Consider the following 25220-nt stretch of genomic DNA (forward strand, 5'->3'; position numbering starts at 1 on the left):
AAAGAGATGATCTGTAACTTGGTTCTCAGTACTTTTCATATCCTTAACCTCTAAATCAAATTCTTGCAATAGAAAAATCCACCTAATAAATCTAGGTTTGGCATCCTTCTTGTTTACTAAGTATTTGATAGTTGAGTGATCAGTATTGACAATAACCTTAGTACCTATCAAGTATGACCTAAACTTATCAAATGCTAATACTACAAGTAATTTTTTCTCAGTGGTTGTGTAGTTAATTTGTACTTTATTCAAGGTATGTCTAGCATAATAAATAACATGGAAAATCTTACCTCAACATAGTCGCATGCATTACACATAGTTATATTCAACATTGGCACTCCTCAGAATCATCCACATGCTTGAGAGTATGGAATACATTTATGGTCACACCTTTATTAGCCACTCGCATAGTAAATTCACCATTGTTACAATCAATAAGAATGAGACCAGTGGGTAGAAAATGTCGCCCAAAAATAATGGGTGCATTGTCATCAGCCTCGCAATTATTGATAAAAAATCAATTGGGAACACAAGCTTTTCCACCTTCACTATGACATCTTTGATCCTCCCCTCAAGACGAACATGGGATCGGTCAGTTAGTTAAAAAATAACGGTGGTCGGTCTTACATTTCCTATCCCAAGTTTCAGAGACACTGACTTAGGCTTCAAGTTCACACTCGACCCAAGATAACATAGGGTTCTTCCAATATAGTTGTCTCCTATAGAACAAGGAATGACAAATCTGCTAGGATCTTTTCTTTTTTGTGGCATCTTGCTCAGCGTAGAGCAATACACTTTTGTTATAGCAACGGTCTCATACTTCTCAACCTTCCTCTTCTTTGTGACAATTTCCTTGAGAAATTTAACATATGTGCGCAATACTCCAGAAGTGGGACATTGATATATAACTAGTCAAGGATGTCTACAAACTTCTAGAACTGAAAGTCATTACTATGCTTTTTCAACCATTGAGGTAAGAGAGGTGGGGGTCTGACTTCTTCCATAGCTGGTGGGGGAACAACTTTTACTATGGCATTTTTCTTTCCTCCATCAGTAGGTTCACTTGTTGAGCCCTCATCTTTTTCCTTCTTCACGAGTACTTCTTCTTGGAACTCAAGTTCTTCTTGCATAGGTTTGGGGATAAGATCATCTATCTTTTTCCCCCATATTTATCTCTTTGCTTAAGTTGGGTGCCACTTCTCAATGTGAGCGCACTGCATTGCTCCTTTTCACGAGTCTTAGGGATTTCAGTATCACTCGAGAGACCACCTTCTGGGTGCGCATGTAATATTGTATCAATTTGGCCCACTTGGTTCTCCAATGTTCTCAAAGATGAGTTATGGCTTTGCAACAATAATGTTTGGTTTTGTAACAAAGTGCCTTGGCTCTTAATAGTTGACGAGTGTTCGTGTAGTAAAGCCTTTGTAGAAGACATAAAATCATGGAGAATAGCTTCTAAAGTGTTGGTATGTGATGAAGATATTGAACCCTTGTTGGCATTTTGCCATGGCATATTAGATTAGAAACCTGGGGGTTCAGTCAGATTTTGTTGTTGTTACCTATTTGAGCTGGCATTGTTGTTGGCTCCTTGATTACTCCAATAGAAATTAGGATACTAACGCCATCCTAGATTGTATGTGTTAGAATAGATGTTGTTGTTTCCTCGATTGAGATTTCCCACATAATTGATAGACTCTTGATTGTCAGGGAATTCACTTTCATGGTGATTGCCTCGACATAAAATACATGTTGAGGTTGCCACCTTCACTTCTTTCACCTCTTTGGCCAGCATTATGGACATAACAAAGAGGAGATGCGATGTCGTTTCTGGCTTAAGCACCATTAAAAACCCTATTTTTCTTACCCATCTTATTATGGACAAATAACCACATTCTTATCTGGCCTTCTCCGGTGCCGAAGAGTTTACCAAGAAACAATTTTGTTTTTCACTTTTACTTTTTTTAGTTTTGGTTAATGGTCAAAACCTCGAAACTCCCGTAATTTTTATAATATGGAATCTTGGATACCATTATACACGTGTTGGGTAGATTCAGCACACGCTTTCATCGTGTAAAACTGACAGGATTTTGTGTAGGGTGTGGAGTTGGTGGACAATGAATATTTCATTACGGAAGAGAATGTGGGCATGCTTAAGTTAGCAAAAGAGGTGAACTCGATTCTGGTACGTCTCTTTGTGCTGTAATTTTATCAAGAAAAATGCATAGTTTGTGTGGAGCCCATGTCTAACCTCTTTCTTCTTTTTATGACTAGTTTGATTACCGTATCCCAACGACCTACACCTGTGGTGAGGGCGCCGCCATCATGGACAGTCATTTGCAGATGAATGGGCTCCCCATTAGTGTCTACGCTCCAGAGACAGTCGGTTGCGTGGTGGTTGACAAGGAGTGACGTTCCGCTGAAGCCACCTCCACTGTTGGGTTGATGAACAAGATGACTGAAAGGATCAGTAACTCGCCACTGATCGGGTTCGGTACCGTGTCAGAACCGTCTTTCGATTGGACACATAATTGGGCTTCGACTTGAAATAATGTCGCCACCTACCATTTTAAAACAAATTTATGTGGGTCGGACACCATCTTACCTGATCTGTGTTTTTCCAGAAACGTATCGGGTTCGGGAGTCGGTTACGGTCAAGGAAGGATTAGCACACTTGAGCCGCCCTTTCGGTACCAATTAATTTGTCGGTTGTCTTTATTTGTGAAAATTAAAATTAAAATTTAAAAACTCAACTCGAATTAAGTACCTTTGATTGGTTGAATTTCTTCTAGAAAATGTCAAAAACATTCAAAAAAATTTAAAAACTATATATTATACATATTTTCAAAAATGTTTTAAAAAACTACATAATATATATTTTCAAAAATGTTTTAAAAACTATATATTATATATATTTTCAAAATGTTTTTAAAAACTATATAATATATAAATGTTTTCAAAAATATTTTCAAAGCTAAATATTATATTAGTTTTCAAAATGATTTTAAAAACTATATATTATATATATATTCTAAAATGTTTTAAAAATTATATACTATATAGTTTTCAAAAATATTTTAGAAAATATATATTATATACATTTTCAATATGTTTTAAAAACTATATATATTATACGTGTTTTCAAAAACCGTTTGCAAACTATATAATATATATATATATATATATATATATATATATGTATAAAATGAAATAAAAAATGGACGAAAATGAGTGTTTACAGCTTCCCATCTTTGTCCTTTTTCGTGGAACGAAAAATAGGACAAAGATAAAAAGACACAAATTTTTATTCGGTGGAGTTGAAAAATTGACTCTGAAAGAATAACTCCCTGTCGAATTGGGTTGCGGATGGCTCATTCGTCGCGAAGTCGAATCCATCTTGAAATGATATGGAATTGAAACTGTAGTTCAAAATTTGAATCGGGATGCGGGTTCTCGTTGCCCAATTGTAGTCAACCTCGGTCTTCTTCTCGGTTTAAAGACCTTGGTTAAAAATTCAACTGTAAAGTAATTCCTTGACTCCACCTTGTGGTTGATAAGCCCTCGAGCTGAATGAAATCGAACTCGAAAGGTCTTCGTTGACAGATAGCTTTTCTTAACTTAAGTTATGTTACCATAAAGTGGTTTTTTGTCACTATGGCACGGTTAACCCATGTCTTCTTCTCAACTTGGAAACCCTGATGCTAGCCAGACAATGGTGTAATTGAGGTGTCATCGAGCTGAATGGAATCGAACTCGACCATTTTATTGACAGATAGCCCTTCTTGCCTTGAGCTATGTTGTAAATTTGGTTTGTCTCTGAGCTGAGTGTAATCGAACTCAAAGGTCTTCAGCTGGCAGATAGCCCTTCTCGACTTAAGCTACACTGTAAATAGTGTGCCTTGGAGCTGAGCGTAGTTGAACTCAAAGGTCTTTTGGTGACAGATAACCCTTCTAGCCTTGAGTTATGCTGTAAATGATGTGCACTCGAAGCTGAGTGTAATCAAACTCGTGGGTCTTTGGCAGATAGCCCTTCTCGACTTAAGTTATGCTACAAATGATATGCCTTGGAGCTGAGCGTAGTCAAACTCGAAGGTCTTTAGTTGGCAGATAACCCTTCTAGCCTTGAGTTATGCTGTAAATGATGTTCCTTGGAGTTAAGCGTAGTCGAACTCGAAGGTCTTTGAATGGCAGATAACCTTTCTCGATTTAAGCTATGTTGCAAATGATGTGCCCTTGAGTTGAGCGTAGTCGAACTCGAAGGAATTTTGTTGGAAGATAGCCCTTCTCGACTTAAGTTATGCTGCAAATGATATGCCTTAGAGCTGAGCGTAGTCGAACTTGAAGGTCTTTTGGTTGGCAGATAACCCTTCTCGACTTAAGTTATGCTGCAAATGATGTGCCTTGGAGCTGATCGTAGTCGAACTCGAAGGCTTTTGGTGGGCACGATTCCCTTCATTGTGAAGTAGAAACCATGGATGGCCCATTCGTTGTGAAGTTGAGCATCGAATTGAATATCCTTCATCGTGAAGTTGAAATCCAAACATTTATGTTGTTTCGAGGCCAAAATCCTTTGTCGTGAAGTTGAAATTGACTCTAAAACTAGAAAGTTGTTTGTTGACAGCCAGTCGCCCCTTCGCTGCGAAGTTGAGCTTGTGTTGTCTCGAGTCCAATATACTTCGTTGTGAAGTTAAAATTGACTCTGAATGAAGTTGTTTGTTGACAGTCAATCGCCCCTTCGCTGTGAAGTTGAGCTTGTGTTGTCTCGAGTCCAATATCCTTCGCTGTGAAGTTGAAATTGGCTCTGAATGAAACTGAAAAGTTGTTTGTTGACAGTCAGTCGCCTTTCGCTGTGAAGTTGAGCTTGTGTTGTCTCGAGTCCAATATTCTTCGCTGTGAAGTTGAAATTGGCTCTGAATGAAACTAAAAAGTTGTTTGTTGACAGTCAGTCGACACTTCGCTGTGAAGTTGAGCTTGTGTTGTCTCGAGTCCAATATTCTTCGTTGTGAAGTTGAAATTGGCTCTGAATGAAACTGAAAAGTTATTTGTTGACAGTCAGTCGCCCCTTCACTGTGAAGTTGAGCTTGTGTTATCTCGAGTCTAATATCCTTCGCTGTGAAGTTGAAATTGACTCTGAATGAAACTGAAAAGTTATTTGTTGACAGTCGCCCCTTTGCTGTGAAGTTGAGCAACCACCATCAATTTTCTGAATTCGATTTTTGAATCGAGTATCTTTCATCTTGAAAATGAAATTTGAGTCTAAAAACTGTAAAAAATTTTGTGTGCTAAAAATGATAAATGTGATGCTCTTAAGTATGTCTAAGATGCATGCAACATGAGTTATGTTTTAGCTCTTGAATTGGAGTCCCGTGTTTTGCATGCCAATATGGTCCATGGAATAGATCGTGCCCCATTTGCTTCTCGAGCTTTGGCTTTACAGACCTTTCATATTTGAAATTGTCCTGTTTGAAAATATTTTTCCCCTTTTTCTTGTTTTAGGAGGGAAAAGGATAAATTCTGTAAAATATTGTCCGCAATTGAATCAAATTATAAACCTGAGTTCAAAGAATATCAAAAGAATCAATAGCTATTTTAATGCTTTTAGAGTTACAGCTCTTTGACTAATATTCAAATAGATGAGTTGCTTTAGGTTGGCCTCCTTTCTAAGGTTTCGGTCACCCAAAATGTCATTTTATTTAAATATCGCAACATGCTTTTTGGGTTTGGCATTTTAATTGGGTAAGGACAAAATGACGCAACTAGCATTATCAATTACTAGGCCTTCTATTTCGATTCTCTGAAATCTTCCATTTGTTTAAGTTTCGTAAGCTCCTCTAACAAAGGTAGTACAGAAATATCAGTCTAAAAATGAAATTCTTGAGTGCTCGTGTGTAGTTGACTATAACAGGTGTTCCTTAACTCCCTTAGTCCATCTTTACCGAAATTGTTTTCTTATAAAAATTTGATTGAATTTACCGTTATCTGGCTAGTTGAATCCATAAAGTCGGGGCGTTTAACCAATTGCTTTAAAGGGACAACTTAACATTATAATCAGTTTTATCAAGTTAACTGAAGGGTTCATCTCATCACAAAGTCTTCGGTCGGACAATAGTAGTGGAGCAAACACCGAATTGACAAGTGTTCGAGCAATGTCATGGTTTGAACATAATCTACTCATAAGGTCAAAGCTTTCAAGTTTCCTCTATAACCAATTGCCTTAGTGGAATAGCTCAGCTTTACGGATTTAATTTCTTAAGATTGTCAAGAAGAACCTGTTATAGTCTAGGTGTTGTGAAAAGTCAAAAATTTCATCTTTAGAGTTCAATTTTCAAGCAACTGACCTAAACTAGATTCACTTACTCGACTATTCCATCTGTAAAGATAATGATCATCATTGAACGTCTTAAACATCATTGAACGTCTTAAACAAAAAGTATAGTAATTGTCATATGGAAATGATGCCCCATGTTGTCCACACCTTATGAAAGGAAAAGGTTACATTGGTTAATTGCAAGAGCATGGTACGATGTTTGAGTGTATATTCTGGGTAAGGTTAAAGTCCTTGTTTTAAATCATGTTACTTCATCAAAGATCTGTAACTTTGAACCATTTACAGAGTTTCTTAATTCAAATGATAATCAAAGAATTGCAAGATTGCAAATGTGATTCATTGCTTAACATCATTAAAGTAACATAAATTTATTCAAATGTTCTTACAAAAACTTGAGAAAAAAATGAAAAAAACAAACTCAAACATAATATCTCAAATGATGAAATGATCTTCCTCACTTGGATGCCCCCAAATTGTTGAAGTTGATCCAGTTCTGGTTACGCATCTTCTGCACGACTCTCTTGAATGCATAGAAGTTCTCAATAGTGTGCCCTGGGACACCGCCGTAATATTCATAATGAGTATTTTCATCATATCACTTGGGGTATGGGGGCTTCATGGGTTCCACCGGGTATGGTGACACTATATGGTTATCAAGAAGTTACTGGTAAAGTTCTTTGTAGGTCATGAGAATAGGGTTGAAATGTTCCCTTTCCCTCCTTGGTTCTCTGGAATCTTGTTTCCATTTTCTTCTTTTTCAAGCGGGTGTTATGCGGATGGGGTGTGTCCAACTCTTGTTAGTTAATGTGAATGAAAATAAAAAAATGTGAAATATGCAAGAATGCATGATGCATGAAATGTTCAAGGCATTGATCCAAAAAATATGCCTGATATTATGAATAATTCTTATAGGGGAAAAAGTGTTATCTTTTAAGAGACAAAAATATACTGACAGCTTCTGACATGTTAACTAGTCTTCTTCCTTCATCTGTCACCGGTTGAATAACCTGTCGAACTGATCTGGCTTCTCTGGATGAACCGTGCAAATGTTGAGTTGCTTAGGACTAAGGGTCTGGCAAGCCCAAGGGGAACCAGCAAGGAGAACTCGGGTACCCTTTTAAAATCGAAACCTACTTATGCCCATACGGAGAATAAATTCACACGAAGGTATAAGGTATATGAATCCCAAAGGTTACTTGCTAGGCCCATACAGTGAATAAATTCACACGAAGACGTCGTTTTCACCCCACTTAAAAGGGTTCGGAGCTCGGGTATAGAGCTAGAGATGAAAATTTTGAAAATCTGAAATCATTGAAAAAATGTTAGTATAACTATTTATTTAAAAATAATCAAAGATAAATAATTAGAATCAAATAAATAAATTTAAATTAACCATTTTCGCATAAAAAGAAAACCGAAAATTAATTTCGGCCTGACTCACTTACCTGTCCCCAGTGGAGTCGCTAGGCTGTCGAAACTGTCTTTCGGTTGAACTAGGAATTGGGCTTCAACTTGAAATAATGTCGCCACCGACCATTTTAAAATGAATTTATATGGGTCGGACACCATCTTACATAGTCTGCGTTTTTCCATAAATGTGTCAGGTTCGGGAGTCGGTTACGATCAAGGAAGGATTAGCACCCTTGAACCTCCCTTTCGGTACCAATTAATTTGTCGGTTGTTTTTATTTGCGAAAATTAAAATTAAAATTTAAAAACTCAACACGAATTAAGTACCTTTGATTGGTTGAATTTCTTCTAGAAAATGTCAAAAACATTAGAAAAATAATAATTAACTATTAAATAAAATAAACAAAATAATAGAATACTAAAATAATAAATCAAATAATAAAAATAAAAATAATAAAAAATAAAAGAGGAAAAAATTAAATAAATAAAAAATAAGTCAAGGAAAAAATAATAAAAATAAGAGAATATATATAAAAAATAAAAAAGGAAATATAATATAAAAAATGGTTAAATTTTGAAATATAAAAAAATAATAAAAAAGAAGTTAATTTATATTAATGACCAAAATAAAACAGGCATAAAATAATATGGCCAAATCATGAATCTTTCATGAGGACTGAATCTGTAAATAAACTAAAATTATGATAAATAAGGACCAAAGTAAAACGAATGTAAAATAAAAAGGATTAAATATGATAATAAATCATTTATTTTAAGATCCAAACAGAGGACTACAAAGAGCGAAAGACTTAACTAGTGATTTACCCTAAAGTCTCCAAACATAGAGGCAAAGAGAGCAAAACTACATCGTTTTGCTTTGGGTATTTATACCCAGGCCCAATAACCCTTAAGCCTCCTCATTTCTTCCTTTGCTCTCTCTCTTACTAAAAGAGAGAGGAGAAAACTCCTCTCTAACCTCTCTCTAGAAACTCCACCGGAGGGAGTTATCGACCACCGAGCCACTATGGCGGCCGAAAAAATCCGAACTCGTCAAAAGCCTCGTCTCCACCCTGTAAACCCAAATCCAACCTCCGATTTCCACAGAATGGCCTCAATCAACCTAGATCTGAAAGAAAAGTTTATTCTTTTGGTTTTTTTTTTTGTATTTTTGTGTCGTGTATATGGTTTTTTGTGTTGCCACTTGGGTTTCGATCTGGCTTTGGTTTTGGCTTTTCGTACTCTGTTTACTGTGTTGTTCGAAGTTGGCTGATTTTTTTTGTGTACTGTTTGATGTTTGGCTTGTTGTCGTTGATACACTATTGTTTTTTGTGGCTTCGCTGGTTTCGTGTGTTCCCACTATGGTCTTGGTGATACTTTGGTTCGTGGGTTCTGTGCTTCTGGCAGTGTTCCCTCCCCCTTCGACATTGGCTTGGTGGGGGTATTTATACCCCCCACCAATGGTCGTTCCGACGATCAAGGTAACACACTCGTGGTTGGTTGGCCGGGGATTTAGGGATGGGTCAGTCCCGATCTCCTCAGTCAAAAATCTCGGTGACTGGTGTGTGGTGGCGTTCAGGCTTCTGGTACCTTTGATTTGATCTTGACCGTTGGATGGAGTCAAATCCAACGGTCCAAGATCTGTCGCGACGTGATGACTCTTTGAGGGTTAAATAAACCTTAATTCCATTGCTATATTGGTCGTTGATTTCCTTGATGATCCAACGGTCCCCTGTTGTGTGGCACTTATGCTAACCCGTGAAACCCTAGACTCTCACTGGGCTAGTTCAGGCATGGTTTTGGACCGAACTGTGACCGTATTGGACCTAAAACAGATCTTTAACTTGGACCCTGCAAAAAGCATAAATAATAATAAGAAATAAAATAATAATAATAATAATAATATATTATATATATAAAAATATTCTAAAAAATATGTAATATATAAATTTCCAAAATGTTTTTTTAAAAAATTATATATTATACATAATTTCAAAAACGTTTTAAAAACTATATAATATATATTTTCAAAAATGTTTTAAAAACTATATATTATATATATTTTCAAAATGTTTTTAAAAACTATATAATATATAAATGTTTTCAAAAATGTTTTCAAAACTATATATTATATAAGTTTTCAAAATGATTTTAAAACTATATATTATATATATTTTCTAAAATATTTTAAAAATTATATACTATATAGTTTTCAAAAAAAATTTAGAAACTATATATTATATACATTTTTAACATGTTTTTAAAAACTGTATATATATACGTGTTTTCAAAAACCGTTTGCAAACTATATAATATATATATATATATATATATATATATATATATATATATATATATATATATATATATATATATATATATATATATATATATATATGCATGTATATATATATATATATATATATATGTATGTATGTATGTATATATATATATATATGTATAAAATGAAATAAAAAATAGATAAAAATGAGTGTCTACACTACGCTTTCGAGTTGTGTGGGGTGTCGTGTACCGGGGAAGGGGAACTGGGGAAGCGATTATCTGATGCACCTTGGCGAGGGAAGTGGCGGTGGTGATGGAGTACAAAGGGTTGAACCTGAACGAGGCGGTAAATTTCGTGATAAAGAATAGGTTGGACGAAGGCAAAGCTGGGCTAATTGTTGTTTCGAGGAATGGTGAGGTTGCTTGTGGGTTTAACACCATCAGAATGTTTAGGGGATGTGCTACCGAGGAGGGGTTCATGGAGGTTGGTGTGTGGTGAATGTCTTTATATGCCTAATCGATGCTTTAGACTGTTGTCTATGTTTACCATAAGATCTTCGTCCTCTCAAATGAACATTGAATTTTATATCACTGGTTCACTGATAGAAATATGTAAAATTATATATCAAATAATGAACTTGTGAAAGATTGATATTTACTAGTATTACATATGGTATTTGCTGGCATATGCCCTTGAATGTTCATTTGGGTAGCAGCAAGGACCAGTTTGAGACGCATGTTACGTTGGTCATTCGGTGTCGATTCCTGCTGCTAAATTACACAACACGTGGCTAAAATCACAAAAGAAAAAGCCTGCATACCATCTGATTGATATTGGAAATGCCTATTGCTCCAATTATTTTACAAAAATACATAGCAATTTCTTAGAGTATGTAAAGGCTGCAGAGGAATGGGATTTGGGCAAAGAGACCCATCAGCCTCAGTAGCAAAAATTGGGTCATTGCCTGCTTAACTGTTCATGAAACTTTAGTCCTTTCATTAATTTTATATATATGTGTGTGTGTGTGTTAGATCTCTTCTGTTAAAGATTTCCTCCACAATCCACTTTAGATTGTACTTTGGCTGTTAGTCTTCCGAAATTTTACATCTGTTATTTTTAAACTTTTGATTAGTTATTATTTGATAATCAACAACCTACCGATCAATGATTTGTAATGATATTGGAAGATATAAAACTTTATGGATTAATTAGCTCCAATTTTAGGGTTTTTGCCTTTTCTTCTTAAAGTTTTTGCCTTTTCGTAGGTTTTTGCCTTTTCCATAGGGTTTTGACATGTTTTCCTCTGCTTGATTGGTGTTCGGTTTCCATTGGCGATCTTTCTTGATTTTCTCCCTTTTTGATTTAATCGGGTTCGATATGTTTGTGTTGTTTTAGATCTTATTTGGGTTCTCTGATGGGGGACGTGGTTCAGAATTTGGAGGAGTTACGTTTTGAGGATGAAGAAGATGAGGCTCTAGTAGTGGATGCAAGTGGAGGCGACTCAGGGCTATCTTAAGAGAATTGTTTCGTGGGAACCTTCCATACATCTAGTATGATCAATTATCAGGTGATGAAATCATACATCTAGTATGATCAATTATCAGGTGATGGAATCATACATCTAGTATGATCAATTATCAGGTGATGGAATCAACTTTGGCTAATATATGGCATCCAATAGGCGGGATAATTATTAATGATTTGAGGATGATAGATAATTATTTCATCTATAACATAAAGTGGATGTGGATCGGATTGATTCGGACAGCCCCTTGTATTTTAATGATCATTTACGTGTGCTACACATGCTTTTGGAGGGGGAGGATGCTACACATGCTTTTGGAGGGGGAGGATCCAAAACTGGCCCCTCTTCAAACTGTTACCTTTTGGGTTTAGACAGAGGATTTACCGGTTGGCTTTGTTTTTGAAGGAGTTGCGACCCAACTAAGGAATTTCATTGGCAAGTTCCTAGAATATGATGCTACGACAATTTCACTTGGGTATCGAGGAGGTATTTGAGTTCGGGTTCGGCTGGACATTCGATTTCCTTTGAAACGGAAGAAGAAGTTAGCCTTACTAGGAGGTAAATCTGCATATGTTGTATTTCAATATGAAAAACTGCATTTATTATGTTTTCTATGAGGGAAATTAGAGCATGGGGAAGGGATTTTTCGGTTGAGGATTTTGCAGGATAAGCAGGAACATGTGTTACAATGGGATACTTCTTTGATAGCAATTTCGAAGAAAAAAAAGTAACTTTGCAGAGTCCCTGGCTTCGGGAGGAGGACGGGTCTCTTCGGTATCAACTGCCCTTGGGAGAGGTATTGAATCAACATCTAAGGCCCCAAAGCCGAAGTTGGTTGTTAAGACCAAGTTTGACCGTATATCAAAAGTGGCAAAGAAGAACTCTGAGGATGTTATTATGACTGGGGACAAGGAAAATAATCCCATGGAGAAGGCATATAACGCAAAACGTCAGACATTTTTGGTAACTACAGATGATAGGAAGAATAAGGAGATGAGTGGAGGACACAGAACAGCGGAAGACCTAAAAATCTAAGCCGGCCGATAACAATGAAGCTCATGAGTTACAATGTTCAGGGTTTAGGGAAACTTAGGGTATGTAGGCGTCTTCAACATTTGCTTGAAGAACATTAATCGTTATGTACTTTTTCTGATTGAAAAAAAAATCTAGAATACTCGTATGGAAAAAGTTCAGCGGTAATGTGGTTTTAGTAGTGAAATTGAGGTGAGTGCTCGGGGTAGCTGTGAAGATTTATGGGAAGGTTTTCTTGGGATCTTTTGCTTCGTTTGGATGTGGATATGGGTCTTCCTTGGCTTGTAATAGGTGATTTTAATGAAGTCTTGCTCTCTTCAGAGAAAAGAGGTGGTTTGGCCGCAAATGGAGGAGTTTCGGGTTGCTCTATCTGAGTGTGGTCTTGATGATATCGGTTTTTCAGGTAATTGGTATACATAGGAGAGGGGCAGGCGTAGATCGAACAATATCCGGGAAAGACTCAATGTGGAGTTCCCAATACAAACTGGTTTGATCTGTTTCTTAATTATAACTTATCCCACTTAACTCGTGCTATGTCAGATCATTGTATCCTCTTGTTGAATACTGTGATAGAGGCTCGTACGAGACGCCATTGAAACTTTAAATTTGAAGCAGCTTGGTTGATGGAAAGCTCATGTGAGGATGAGGTTCGATCCTTATGGGACTCCTCTTCAGGTTCAGTTCTGGAAAGACTAACGGCTATTATAGAGGGGCTCGATATTTGGTTCTGAAAAATTAAACGAGAGAAGAAGATTAATGAGGTAGAGTTATAGAATTGGTTGGCGGAGATTAGCGAGCTCGACCCAACTGATGATATTCTGGGAGAAATGGAATATATTCAGCTTCAGTTAAATATTGAAGCAAATAAGTCTGAAATCTACTGGGAACATAGAGCTAGAGCAAATTGGCTTCGCAATTGGGATCAAAATATCGTTTTCTTCATCGTTTTACAACCCTGATGAAAAGGCGTAACCAAATCAATTCTCTTGTTAATGATGTAGGAGAGCATTTTATGGAGGATATGAGCATTGAGGCACACGCCAGGTGTTATTTTCATGAGCTATTCAAGTCGTCGAGTGTGGATCTCGTAAGGATAATCAAATGAATAGCTCCATGTATTTCGAAGGATATGAATTGTAACCTTCTTTTATACTTCACATATGATAATGTGGTTAGAACGATGAAGGAGATGAGCCCTCTCAAGTCACCTGGAGCGAATGGTTTGGGAGCAGTGTTTTATAAGAGGTTTTGGTATATTTTGGGGAAAAAGTTGCGGAGTTTTGCTTGGACTTAATGAAAGGAAATTCTTATATGCGATTAGTGAACTCTACGCACATAGTTCTCATTCCAAAGATTAAGTGTCCAATGAAGTTGACACAGTTCCCCCCAATCAATATGTGCAATGTTTTATTCAAAATTGTGTCAAAAATGCTTGGTCAACGGATGCAGGGGATCTTACACTTGTGCATTGACGAGGCATAGAGTGCCTTTGTACCTGGGAGACAGATCACTGACAACATTATCTCGGCCTATGAACTACTGCATTCTTTTGTTAATAGACGTATAGGGATGAAAGGTTTCTTTTCTCTTAAGTTGGATATGAGTAAGGCCTACGATCGAGTCAAGTGGCCGTTCATCTGGGTAGTGATGAGGAGTCTAGGTTTTTCTGCTTAGTGTATATCGATAATTGAACGATTTGTGAATTTGGTTACTTATTGTGTGATTGTTAATCGTTTAGTTGGGGAAGAATTCCATCATCAACGGGGGCTCAGACTAGGAGATCCTCTAAGTCCATACGTATTTGCATTCTATAGTGAGGGTTTATCGGCCCTAATCCGACAAGCAGTAGTTCGAGGGAGTCTAAAAGGAGTCAGGATTAATCGCTATACTCCGTTAGTAACACATTTCATGTTTGTCGATAATTGTATCATTTTTGGTGAGGTAGATGCTGCCAATGCGAGTTCGATTTCATTCTTAGGGAGTATTTGGGATAACAAAAAAATATGGTTTATTTTTTAGTTCCAATGTCATTGATGATAATAGATTAGATGTGAGGCGCATTTTGGGGGTTGCTAGTTAATCAAACCTGGAGAAATATTTGGGATTACCTGTGGTAGTAGGGCGAAATAAGAAAGGTGCCTTTGCTCAACATAAATAGAGACTCGTTTCTATAACTAATTCATGGAGTATAAGGCTTCTATCACAAGGGGATCGAGAAGTGTCTATTAAATCAGTATTGCAGGCAATTCCTTTGTTTGCCATGTATAATTGTTTTCTGCCTAAGCGTCTATGTTAAGAGCTGGAGGGTGTGAATGCAAGATTCTGGTGGCAAAAATCCCCAAAGCAGAAAGAAATTCATTGGTGCTCTTGGAAATCCCTGTGTACTCTTAAGGAGCAAGGTGGACCTGGTTTCCGAGACCTTGCAAAGTTCAATATTGCCTTGTTGGCAAAGCAGGGCTGGAAATTGATAAATGGTTTGGGTTCTTTGATGAGTCGTTTAGTTCAGGCCAAGTATTTTCAAAGTATTGATTTTTGGCACGCGCAATTGGGTTCTCCTCCGTCGTATATATGGCGCAGCATTTGGAGCTCTAGAAAGATCGTGGAAATGGGTGTTCGCTGGCGTGTGGGTTCAGGTATGACAATTTCCATCTGGAATGATTGTTGGCTCCCATAATTTTCCCCAGTCCGAGTTAGTAGTTCTCATGTAAATAATTTGGACCAGGTCTCAGACTTGATTACACAGAGCACTAATACATTGAATGAGGGCTTGATTCGGAGAAGCTTTAATTCGGAGGAAGAAGAAATTATTCTTTCAATTCCTCTTGCTTTTGAGGCAATGGAGGATTGTTTGGTGTGGAGAGATGAAAAAATTGAGTCATATACGGTGCCTAGTGGATATCGTATTCTATTAGGGACAATTCTGTTACATATAAAGAGAGCGTACTATTTAAATGCGTTTGGGAAAGTTCATGTCATCGAAAGATAAAACTTCAAGGTTGGAAGTTTGTTCAAAATTTGGCTTCTACCATAGTAAACCTTCATTACAATTGAATCTCTAATACTACTTTCTATTTCAAATATCCAGATCAGGTGGAAGCATGGATCACGTTTTGTGGGTTTGTGGTCGAATTTGTGATGTTTGGGCTACCTTCAATTTTCGTTGGCCTAATGGAGTTTCAAACAGTACGGTGAAAGAATGGATAAAGTTGGATTTTTCAAAACTACCTAAAAGACAAACATGTTGTAACCATTATGTGGGCGATTTGGTACATGCGCAATCAACAACTTCATACGGGTAAATCAACGGGTATTGAAGCACTTACCTCTTTCATCAAGAATCATACGCAAGAGTTTGAGCTTGCTCAGAGAAGGTTTCAAGCCTCTTTTCCTCCTCAACATGTCCATTGGAAACTCCCTCGTGCTCTATGGGTTAAAGCAAATTTTGACGCTAGCTTTAATCAAGCATCAAGAAATGGTTGGTCAGGGGTGAATGTTCGAGATGAAGAGGGTAATATTCTAGGATCTTGCAAAAAGAAAGTGATTAGGATTACCTCAAGCTTTGCGGCCGAAGCTATGACCGCTGTGCATGCTATCCAACTAGTCATTGATATGGGGCTCACGCGCGTCTGTTTTGAAGAGGATTCAGGGGCAGTGATTCAGAGGCTAGCTTCTAACGAACAAGATATTTCAGAAAGAGAAAATAACCTCAGTAACCAAAAATCTCATATAATATACGATTTTAACCAACTTTTCCCGAATTTGCCAAAATGACCAACAAAATCGCAATGCGATCGTTAATTCGCAACGCGATCTTTATTATCGCAAATCAGTTTCCAGATTCGCAACGCGATTATGACTATCGCAATGCGATTTTACAATTTCGCGTTGTGATTTTCCCAATTCGCAATGCAAATAAGTAAATCGCAATGCGAATTTGGAAAATCGCAATGAGATACTGACTATCGCAACACGATAATACAAAATCGCAACGCGATACTGACTTTCGCAACGCGATTCTGACTTTCGCAACAAGATTCTGAAAATCGCAATCATCTTCAAAATCCCAATCACAACCGGCTTCACCTTTTGGGACTGTTAACTTAGGTGATTTTTAAATGCAAACGATGTATTATGTGTATTTTATGTGTGCACTTTTAACATTTTCAGTTAGGCATGTATTAGTAACTTGAGTTTGAACATTGCTATGATATGTTCAGTTGTTATCACTTATTAAACATTCATTTGACTATCGCAACAGGGAAATCGCAACGCGAAAATGACTATCGCAACGTGAAAATGGCTATCGCAACAAGAAAATCGCAATGCGAAATGAAAATCGCATTGCGATTTTCTCGTTGCGATTTTTATTTCGCATTGCGATTTTCATTTCGTATTGCGATTCTCTCGTTGCGATAGTCAGTTTTGTGTTGCGATAGTCTGTTTTGCCTTCAACATAATGTAGATTGAAAATCAACAAATCAACTATTACATTTCAATCAATTAAACAAGCACAAATAAGAATTATGTACACATCAATTAAACAAAACAACATTTACAAATCATTTTTTACAAATCAATTAAACAATCAAAAAATAATAATAATTCTTATTTCCTCATCAATTATTGAATCAATGAATCAACTTTTGCACCCGTACATCCATTTCACGCAGCTCACTTAAGGATTAACTTGCAGAAACCAAACATTTGCTCAAACAAGACTTCCTACACATCTAAAACCTACAAACAGCAAATTATTGAATTCTAGGTACTTAACCAAACATTTTCAAACCAAAAGGAGTATATATGTTAACAAAAATTGCATTTGACTTACCAATTAACAATGGATACTTTCATAACGCGGATGCAGGTAGGCAGCGTCTCGAATATATTGCTCTAGCCATATAATGCCGAAAGCACAAGCCTACTGCAGCTCTATCTCTATCGGTGGGAGGTAGAAACTCTGTGCTTCCCGTCGTCAAACGCGCCAAGCACATGCATACGAGAGGACCACAATCCCCTCTGGCTCCCAGTGATTGTTGTGGCGCGGTCTCGTCTCTGACAACTGTGACATTGAACTTCTTTGGCTTCTTGTGTCCAGAATGAGTCCAATAATTAATCTCATCCAAGAATTTAGCCAAATGAGAGCTCCATCGCTTGATAATATCTCTCAAATAAGACAGTGATATGTAATTTATCATGCTGGCATATACTATTATCTTCAGGGATGGGAGCTGAAGTTGGACGAGAAGCCAATGACGACGTTCCAAAACAGGGATAAACACCTGCAATCATAAGTAATAATTCATTTATTTGCGCACTTATTTATAAACACCTTTAAAAAATTTTAAAAATAAACACTAACCTTATCGACCTCCCACCATACAGGATAAAGTTTAGCTTGTCCATTGCCCAACGAAAATGATTCATCTCGTTGATTCTTCAAGTGAACTGCGTGAAAAGCCGCCGGCATTATTGTATATCGCGAATTTTTTTTATTTTTCCTAAGCTTCCTTATTATTAGAAGACGTGACACCCACGCATCGATATGCTGTTTTACAAAAAAAGACATATATTAGTGAATTACATTAATTTTTTAAAAAATTAATCAAAATCATATATAAGAAAAATATAAGACTTACATCCCCATCGAAATAGCCACTGTCTTCAACCCCTAATAACACACCCCACCAAGACCGATTAAGTAACAAATACATCTCATCGTTGAGTTTGCTTATATCAGTGTAACACCCTTGGCTCCGCTCATGTAGATAAAAATCAACTGCGGTCTTAGCCCAAAGGGTATTATCCAGAATTGTTTCTGATAGTTGTCTCCTCTCCACTTCAGATACCGGAAGGGTACTAGCCGGTAACTCATACGAGAGCCAACTCTCATCCATCATGTCCGGCAACGGTGGGGGTTTCTCAATAATTCGATATATTACCCCATGTGAATCGGGCTCTGGAATGGTGGGAGGGACCTCTTCAACGATGAAAGTGGCCTCTTGAACGGTGGGGGGGACTCTTGAGGGATGATAGGGGCCTCTTGAACGATTGGAGGGGACTCTTGAGGGATGACAGGTGAGTCGGGCTTCTTCTTGCGGAGTCTTCGCACCATTGGGGTGAACGGAGACGTAATAGCACGTGCACGCCGTCTGATGCGTGAACTCCGTCGTGCAAGGAAAACCCGATGTAAAGCATCCACCTTATCGGGCCGCTAAAAAAATTAATACATAAATCAGTAAATAAACAGACATGATATTAAACAAAGACAAATATGTTTCAAACTTGCATTGTATTCACCCAAGTCATTATTCTATCATAGTTCACAAAATGCATCAGATAACATTCCAGAACTAAACACTTATATAAACATTTAAAAGGACAACAAATATAAACATTCCAGAAGAAGAATAGTTTACTTTCGCAACACGAAACTTACTTTCGCAACGCGAAAATGACTATCGCAACGCGGAAATGGCTATCGCAACGCGGAAATGGCTATCGCAATGCGAAATGAAAATCGCAACGACAAAATCGCAATGTGAAATGAAAATCGCAACGCGAAACACAAATCGCATTGCGATTTTCATTTCGCATTGCGATTTTGTCGTTGCGATTTTCATTTCGCATTGCGATAGTCATTTTCGTGTTGCGAAAGTAAACTATTTTTCTTCTACAAATTGAAACTTGAATGGATTGCATTACTTCAACCAAAAGACAAAAACAAAACCAAAAACAAATACTAACAAAAACAGTTTAGCAGTATTGGCAGCAACCGAATGAATTTATTAAGCAATCTAAGTGAAATGGTTAATCTAAGTGAAATTACGAGTAAATTTATCATCAAGTTAAATATGAAAAATCTTAAACTTACCTCGTTGCGTAGAGTATGAACCTCATTCTGCAACGATGCTACCATCTCACGTAGAGCGGCTACCTCACCGCGTAAAGTAGACACCTCAACACGCCATACACCATCGTCTTTGCGTAAAGTACCGACCTCCTCACGCAAGGCATTGACCTCAACACGTAACTCCCCTAACTCATCCCGTGGAGGTGGAGGTGGAGAACAGGGAGATAAACGTCGTGGTAACTTTGCTGGTCGCCTATCTTGCGGTGATGTTGGAGAAGAGGCTCGATGATGTGACAGAATAGGTGATGGCTGTCGTTGTGGAGGTGTATAGTCGGGTCGATCAGGTGATAGCTCTGGGTTAGGTGATAGCTCTGGGTGAGGTGATGGCTCCCAAAGTGGAGGCTGCTCATCATCCGTGCCATCAAAAAAACGCTTACTAGCTTGCCACCAATCAGTGGCAAGCTCAGCTTCCGTGGGTGTCATCCTCTGCAATGGAGGGTTGGCCTCCTAACAATATAAAAGCTCAAACAAAGTTAAAAGTGTACTAGTAATAACTTGTTTATAAACATATGGTAGTATTTATGTTAACTTACATTATTTATTGTCGTATACCGTAGTAAATCTTCCCATTGCAAGGTTCGTTTCCTCTTCCAGGAAATAGCCCTGGGAATATCATTTGAAGTTTTTATTGCATGTCTTCATGGCAGGAAAGGCCTCAAATATCCAAATCTACAAACAATATAATAAAAAACATTAGTAATTGTTAAATAATTACTTATAATTTTGGAAACATTATATAAAAATTCTTACCTTAAAGGCCCAAATAAAGCCTGTCAAAGTGTATTTGGAACCATCGCCATGCAAACTTTTTCAATCATCCAAGGCAGACGATAACTTATTCCATGTAGCTTTCCATAAATACGAGCCCCACGGAAACAGGTTCCACGCATTTAGGTCTTCTACCAATTTGATTAGATCATTCGGAATAGGTTGTCTGGCCTCTCTGCCTAAAAAGCCGGCATGCAAAAGTATTAGAAGGCATACTCGGACAACATCGATGTCATCCATCCGAGTAAAACCATCTTTCTTATTCAATAATCTCGTCAGGTCTTCCACGTGTAGATTCGGCCTCTCCAGCTCAGGAAAAACCCGGGATAACCATGATGGGCGGGTAATGTGTCTAGTGTACCGACCTACATCATCGTGTCCGAAGCGTAGACCGGTGATTAAGAAAAACTCCTCCCGCCCAAAACACGTATACGCCAGTGGAAAATCAAACCATATCTCTTCATCACGACGTTGTATAGTATCTGGTAGATCCCTAGTCATGGTTTGAAGAAACATGTGTGTCAACATCGCATCTCCACCGGGATATTGTACTTTCAGCCATGGCCCGAAGCAAGTATCCTCAAACATTTTTCTTTGTGCAGGTGAAAGCTTCGACGCAATTGTTTTGGCCAGGCTGACTTTATTTCTTAATGTCAATTGAGCCGAATAAAAGTTCTACAAAAACAATAAACATACTAAGTTAGATATACCAAAAACTACACTGTGAAGATATACCAAAAACAATAATAAACATAAAGAGTAGTAGTTTATTCTTCAAACTTAAATTTGCAACACTGTGAATTTCTTATTTGTCTTTGTTTTTTGGTTGAAGTAATGCAATTCATTCAAGTTTCAATTTGCAGAAGAAGAATAGTTTCTGAAAATGAAAATCACAACACGAAAATGACAATCGCAACGCGAATTTGACTATCGCAACGAGAGAATAAAATCGCGTTGCGATTTTGTCGTTGCGATTTCATTTCGCATTGCGATTCTCGGTTGATTTAATAAGCAATCTAAGTGAAATGGTTAATCTATTATTGAAATTACCAGTAAACTTATCATCAATTTCAATATGAAAAACCTAATAATAATGCAAAATTTTCAAAAAGAAAATAATTAAAAAAACTAACCCTCGGTGGTTGATTTGGTTGATTTTCCATTTCTGATTGTGAGGGTGGCTCTGAGAGATGGAGATAGACGGATTTCGCCGGAGATGGGGACGGATTTCGTCGGAGATGGGTGAGAGAGTGAGAGATGGAGATGGACTGAGTTGTGATTTTAGGTTTTAGGTTATGAGTTGCGATTACGGGATATACTGTGGACGGTTCAGTGTTCCAATATATTAATATTCGTGTTTGGAATTTGAAAATAAAATACGCTTTGCGATACTAATGGCACTTTGAAAATCGCATTGCGATTATGTATTATCTCGTTGCGAAAGTCAGTATCGCGTTGCGAAAGTAAGTATCGCGTTGCGAAAGTCAGTATCGCGTTGCGATTTTGTATTATCGCGTTGCGATAGTCAGTATCGCGTTGCGATTTTCCAAATTCGCGTTGCGATTTTCCAAATTCGCGTTGCGATTTTCCAAATTCGCGTTGCGATTTACTTATTCGCATTGCGAATTGGTCGCGTTGCGAATCTGGAAACTGATTTGCGATAATGGAGATCGCGTTGCGAATTAGCGATCGCATTGCGATTTTGTTGGTCATTTTGGCAAATCCGGAAAAAGTTGGTTAAAATCGTATATTATATGAGATTTTTGGTCACTGAGGTTATTTTCTCTTTCAGAAATTGGGGTATATGTTATGGACGGAAGAAGGCTTAGTTCTTTGTTGCATGCAAGAGATTTTCGGTTTGTACCTCGACCAACAAACAAAGCAACCCATTTGTTGGCATCGTTCCATGTTCCCACGGTTGAAGTTCCTTTCTGGGTTGAAGAAGCTCCAGCTCCGGTAGCCCTTCAAGTTGCCGAGGATCGTCGTTTGTTGGATCCGCCGTAGTTGGGACTCCGATGGTTCGAGGGGTCTATTTTAGGTTCAATATCAACTTGTTTTGCTTATTTCCGTACTAGTTTGATCATTTTCCAAGGTTTTTCGCAAGGAAAGTTATATCGGTTGCTCTTCTGGGTTGACTTTTTCCTTTAAGCTTTATGTTTTCAAGACTCTTTGTTTTGCTTCTGTTTTTTTGGGGCTAGCGATTAGATGGTGTATAGCTGTCTCCACATTTTATTTCTTCAGTTCTTTGTTTGTACCTTTGGGCTTTGTTTAATTTAAATAAAAGCTACCCTCCGACATTACAGTAAAAAAAATAAAACAAATCAATAATTTATTAAAATTAAATTTATTATTTGATAATCAAATCTATTTAATCTGACAACCTACAAGTAAATATAATTATTTTAAACCTAATACAAATACTGAAGGTCGATCTATAGACAACTATGCAAATTAGAGAAGAGTGTTAAGGATGATATAAACTCTCTTTCAACTTTTCATTATTTATCGTCTTCTTTAACCCATTATTCTCCATTGTCTTTTTAGTCCCCTGTTATTTATTGTTTTCATAAAACCATCAAATGTGATTCTCTACTCAGATAAAAAAAGTAATTGTAGACACGTGTTTTTGTCTGGGTTTTAAATTATTATTATCTTTTACATTTTTGCAGACCCAAATAGAGCCCAACCCTGATACAACACCCGAAGCCCAAAACTCAACCCCACTCAGACCAATTTCAAGCCCAACCCAGATACAAGATCTGACACGACTCGATTCAGTTAGGGTTTCAAAATCCTAACTCTTATCCAGTCGCTGCCGCCATCAGCAGAAGAAAAATTGTCCATTATCGACGCGTGGGATGTACGCGCCAACTTTTCAGCTTCTAGTCGCGTGAGCAAGCCACCATCACCACCGGAGCTCGACACTGCTGCCATCGTCATCAAACCTGTCAAACAGTGATGAAAATTCGACTGAATAGTGAAGAAATCAACAAAAGAACAACCAAAATCAATCACTTACCAACCCTAATCTAAAACCCATTAAAAATCACTTTAATCCCAGCAAATCTGGAAAACCATTCCCTATACTAGATATCGTCATCTCACCAAAAAATAAAAACAGAAGGATACCATAAAAGCAAGGGGGATTCGGGAAAAAATAGAAAAATATCATAGAATAGAGGGGAACCATTCGAGCAAAAAAACTGAACTAAAAAATCCAGCCTATTTCAAACCAAAAGGACTCACCTCTTCTTCGGCATTCACCATTGTGCTCTTACCGGAGTAGAAAAGGCCACTTCGCCGGAGGTAAATCCATCTCTTCTTCGGGGTTTATAGCGTAAAAGGGTTAAAAGAAAGATCGTTTTGGATTTTAGGGTTACAAAGGGAGAGTTTTAGTTTCATTTCCCCCACCGGGGTCACCAATTTCCAGTAGCCAAGAGGGGTGGATAGTGAGATAGTTTTGCTCGGTGGGGAAGGAAATAGGAGGGGAAAAGAGAGGCTGATTTTGGTTTCTAAAAGGATGTTGTTAGGCTGGTTCGGTTAAGAGAATAGTGGTCGAGAGTTTGGGGACCCAAATCGGGTCATTCCATAATGTCGTATTTGTCGGTTAGGGTTTAGGGTTTCTCTCTTTGACAGAGGAAAGAAGAAGAAAATGGAGAATAGATAAAGAGATACTGAGAAAGGGGTAGTGAAATGGGATTAGGATTTTGAAATAACCCTTAAAATCGATTATATCTCATCTTCCATACGATGTCGTTTGAAGAATGGAGAAACCGCACGTTTTGGGAAAAGGGGATATTAACGCTTTATATCATTTTCATTTATAATGCCTATGTTTTAGTCATTAATGAAGTTTTTTGAAATATTGTTTTGGGTATCTATTTTTCTTTGTTTATATTTAAGTCCTTACCTTTCATATTTTACCATTTTCGTGGATGTTTAAATCTGGACTCACATTTTGTATTTTTTCATTTTAATCTTAAATACAACTTTGAATCTTTTAATTTCTAGCTTCAAGTATTGATTGTTTGTATTTTAGTCATTATCTGTTCTTTAATATACATTTGGTTTAATGTCTATTTTAGGCTATTGATTAATGATTTATATCATTTAGATCCTTATTTGTGTAGTAGTGAATATATCAATATTTATGATTTGGTTCCTAAATTTATTTGTCTTTTGTTCCAGTCCTTAGATATTATTTTAGAAGATAATTTTTGAGTTTGTATCATAAATCTTAGATTTCACTTTTAGCTCATTTTGGTCACTATTTTGGTTTTATAAGTGAAATGATAGGGTTTATTACATATTTATGCTTTATTATTTTGTCCTTTTATGATTTAGCCCTTTTGTTATATAATGTCATTTTATTATCTTAGTTCAAACAGTTTAATTAATATGTTTGTATTCATTTATTTTTTATGTTATTAGATGTTTTTATTATTATTTTATATCATATATATATATATATGTTTAATTAATTTCTCTTAATCCCTTTATGTTTATATATATTGTTTATTTCATTATATTATTTTATCTCAATCATATTAATTTAATTATAAATTAGCCTTTTATTAATATTGTGTGTCTCTCATACTCGATTAAAATGTTTAATCTTATTCGAATATTTTCAAGAACACTCGTCATAGAATGGGCGTGAAAAACACTGCTTGATCGAAGTAGTGTGATTCGATACGACATTCGAACGATAAGTGAACTTGAAATTGATCAAATTTATTTTTTAATTCATTATTTTATTTTAGTTTAATAGCATTTTATGTTTCTTAAATGGTATGTCATATTGTTTTATGAAATTACCAATAATTTTTGTTTGATTTGCGATCTTTGATAACAATGAGGAGAGAATATTCTTTTACAGATAAGAAATAGACAAGACAGCTTTTCCGATGGAGGATTTCTAATCTCGAGATTTCTTTTCAAGTTAAAGAGTTTTCCCTAATAAATAA

The 25220-nt window shown here is 36.9% G+C and overlaps 1 protein-coding gene and 1 pseudogene across 1 annotated transcript; both read left to right on the plus strand.

The window, feature by feature from the left end:
- Window positions 1–460: 460 nt before the first annotated feature.
- LOC120152883 lies at window positions 461–10513 on the plus strand (annotated as a pseudogene).
- Window positions 10514–15842: 5329 nt separating this feature from the next.
- LOC120152884 lies at window positions 15843–22257 on the plus strand. Its single transcript, XM_039164985.1, has 2 exons — window positions 15843–16281; window positions 22046–22257. Exons 1-2 carry the CDS (start codon window positions 15843–15845, stop codon window positions 22255–22257), a joined length of 651 nt encoding a protein of 216 aa, XP_039020916.1.
- The last annotated feature ends 2963 nt before the right edge of the window (window positions 22258–25220 follow it).

The sequence above is a fragment of the Hibiscus syriacus genome, unplaced genomic scaffold (genome assembly GCF_006381635.1).
Source record: "Hibiscus syriacus cultivar Baekdansim isolate YM2019G1 unplaced genomic scaffold, ASM638163v2 tig00111095_pilon, whole genome shotgun sequence".
Taxonomy (NCBI): domain Eukaryota; kingdom Viridiplantae; phylum Streptophyta; class Magnoliopsida; order Malvales; family Malvaceae; genus Hibiscus; species Hibiscus syriacus.

Coding starts and splice junctions, on each gene's coding strand:
- LOC120152884 (XM_039164985.1), top strand. CDS start 15,843: ATGCGCAATCAACAACTTCATACGGGTAAATCAACGGGTATTGAAGCA. Junction 16,282..22,045: donor AGAAAGAGAAAATAACCTCA/GTAACCAAAAAT, acceptor TTTCTCTTTCAG/AAATTGGGGTATATGTTATG.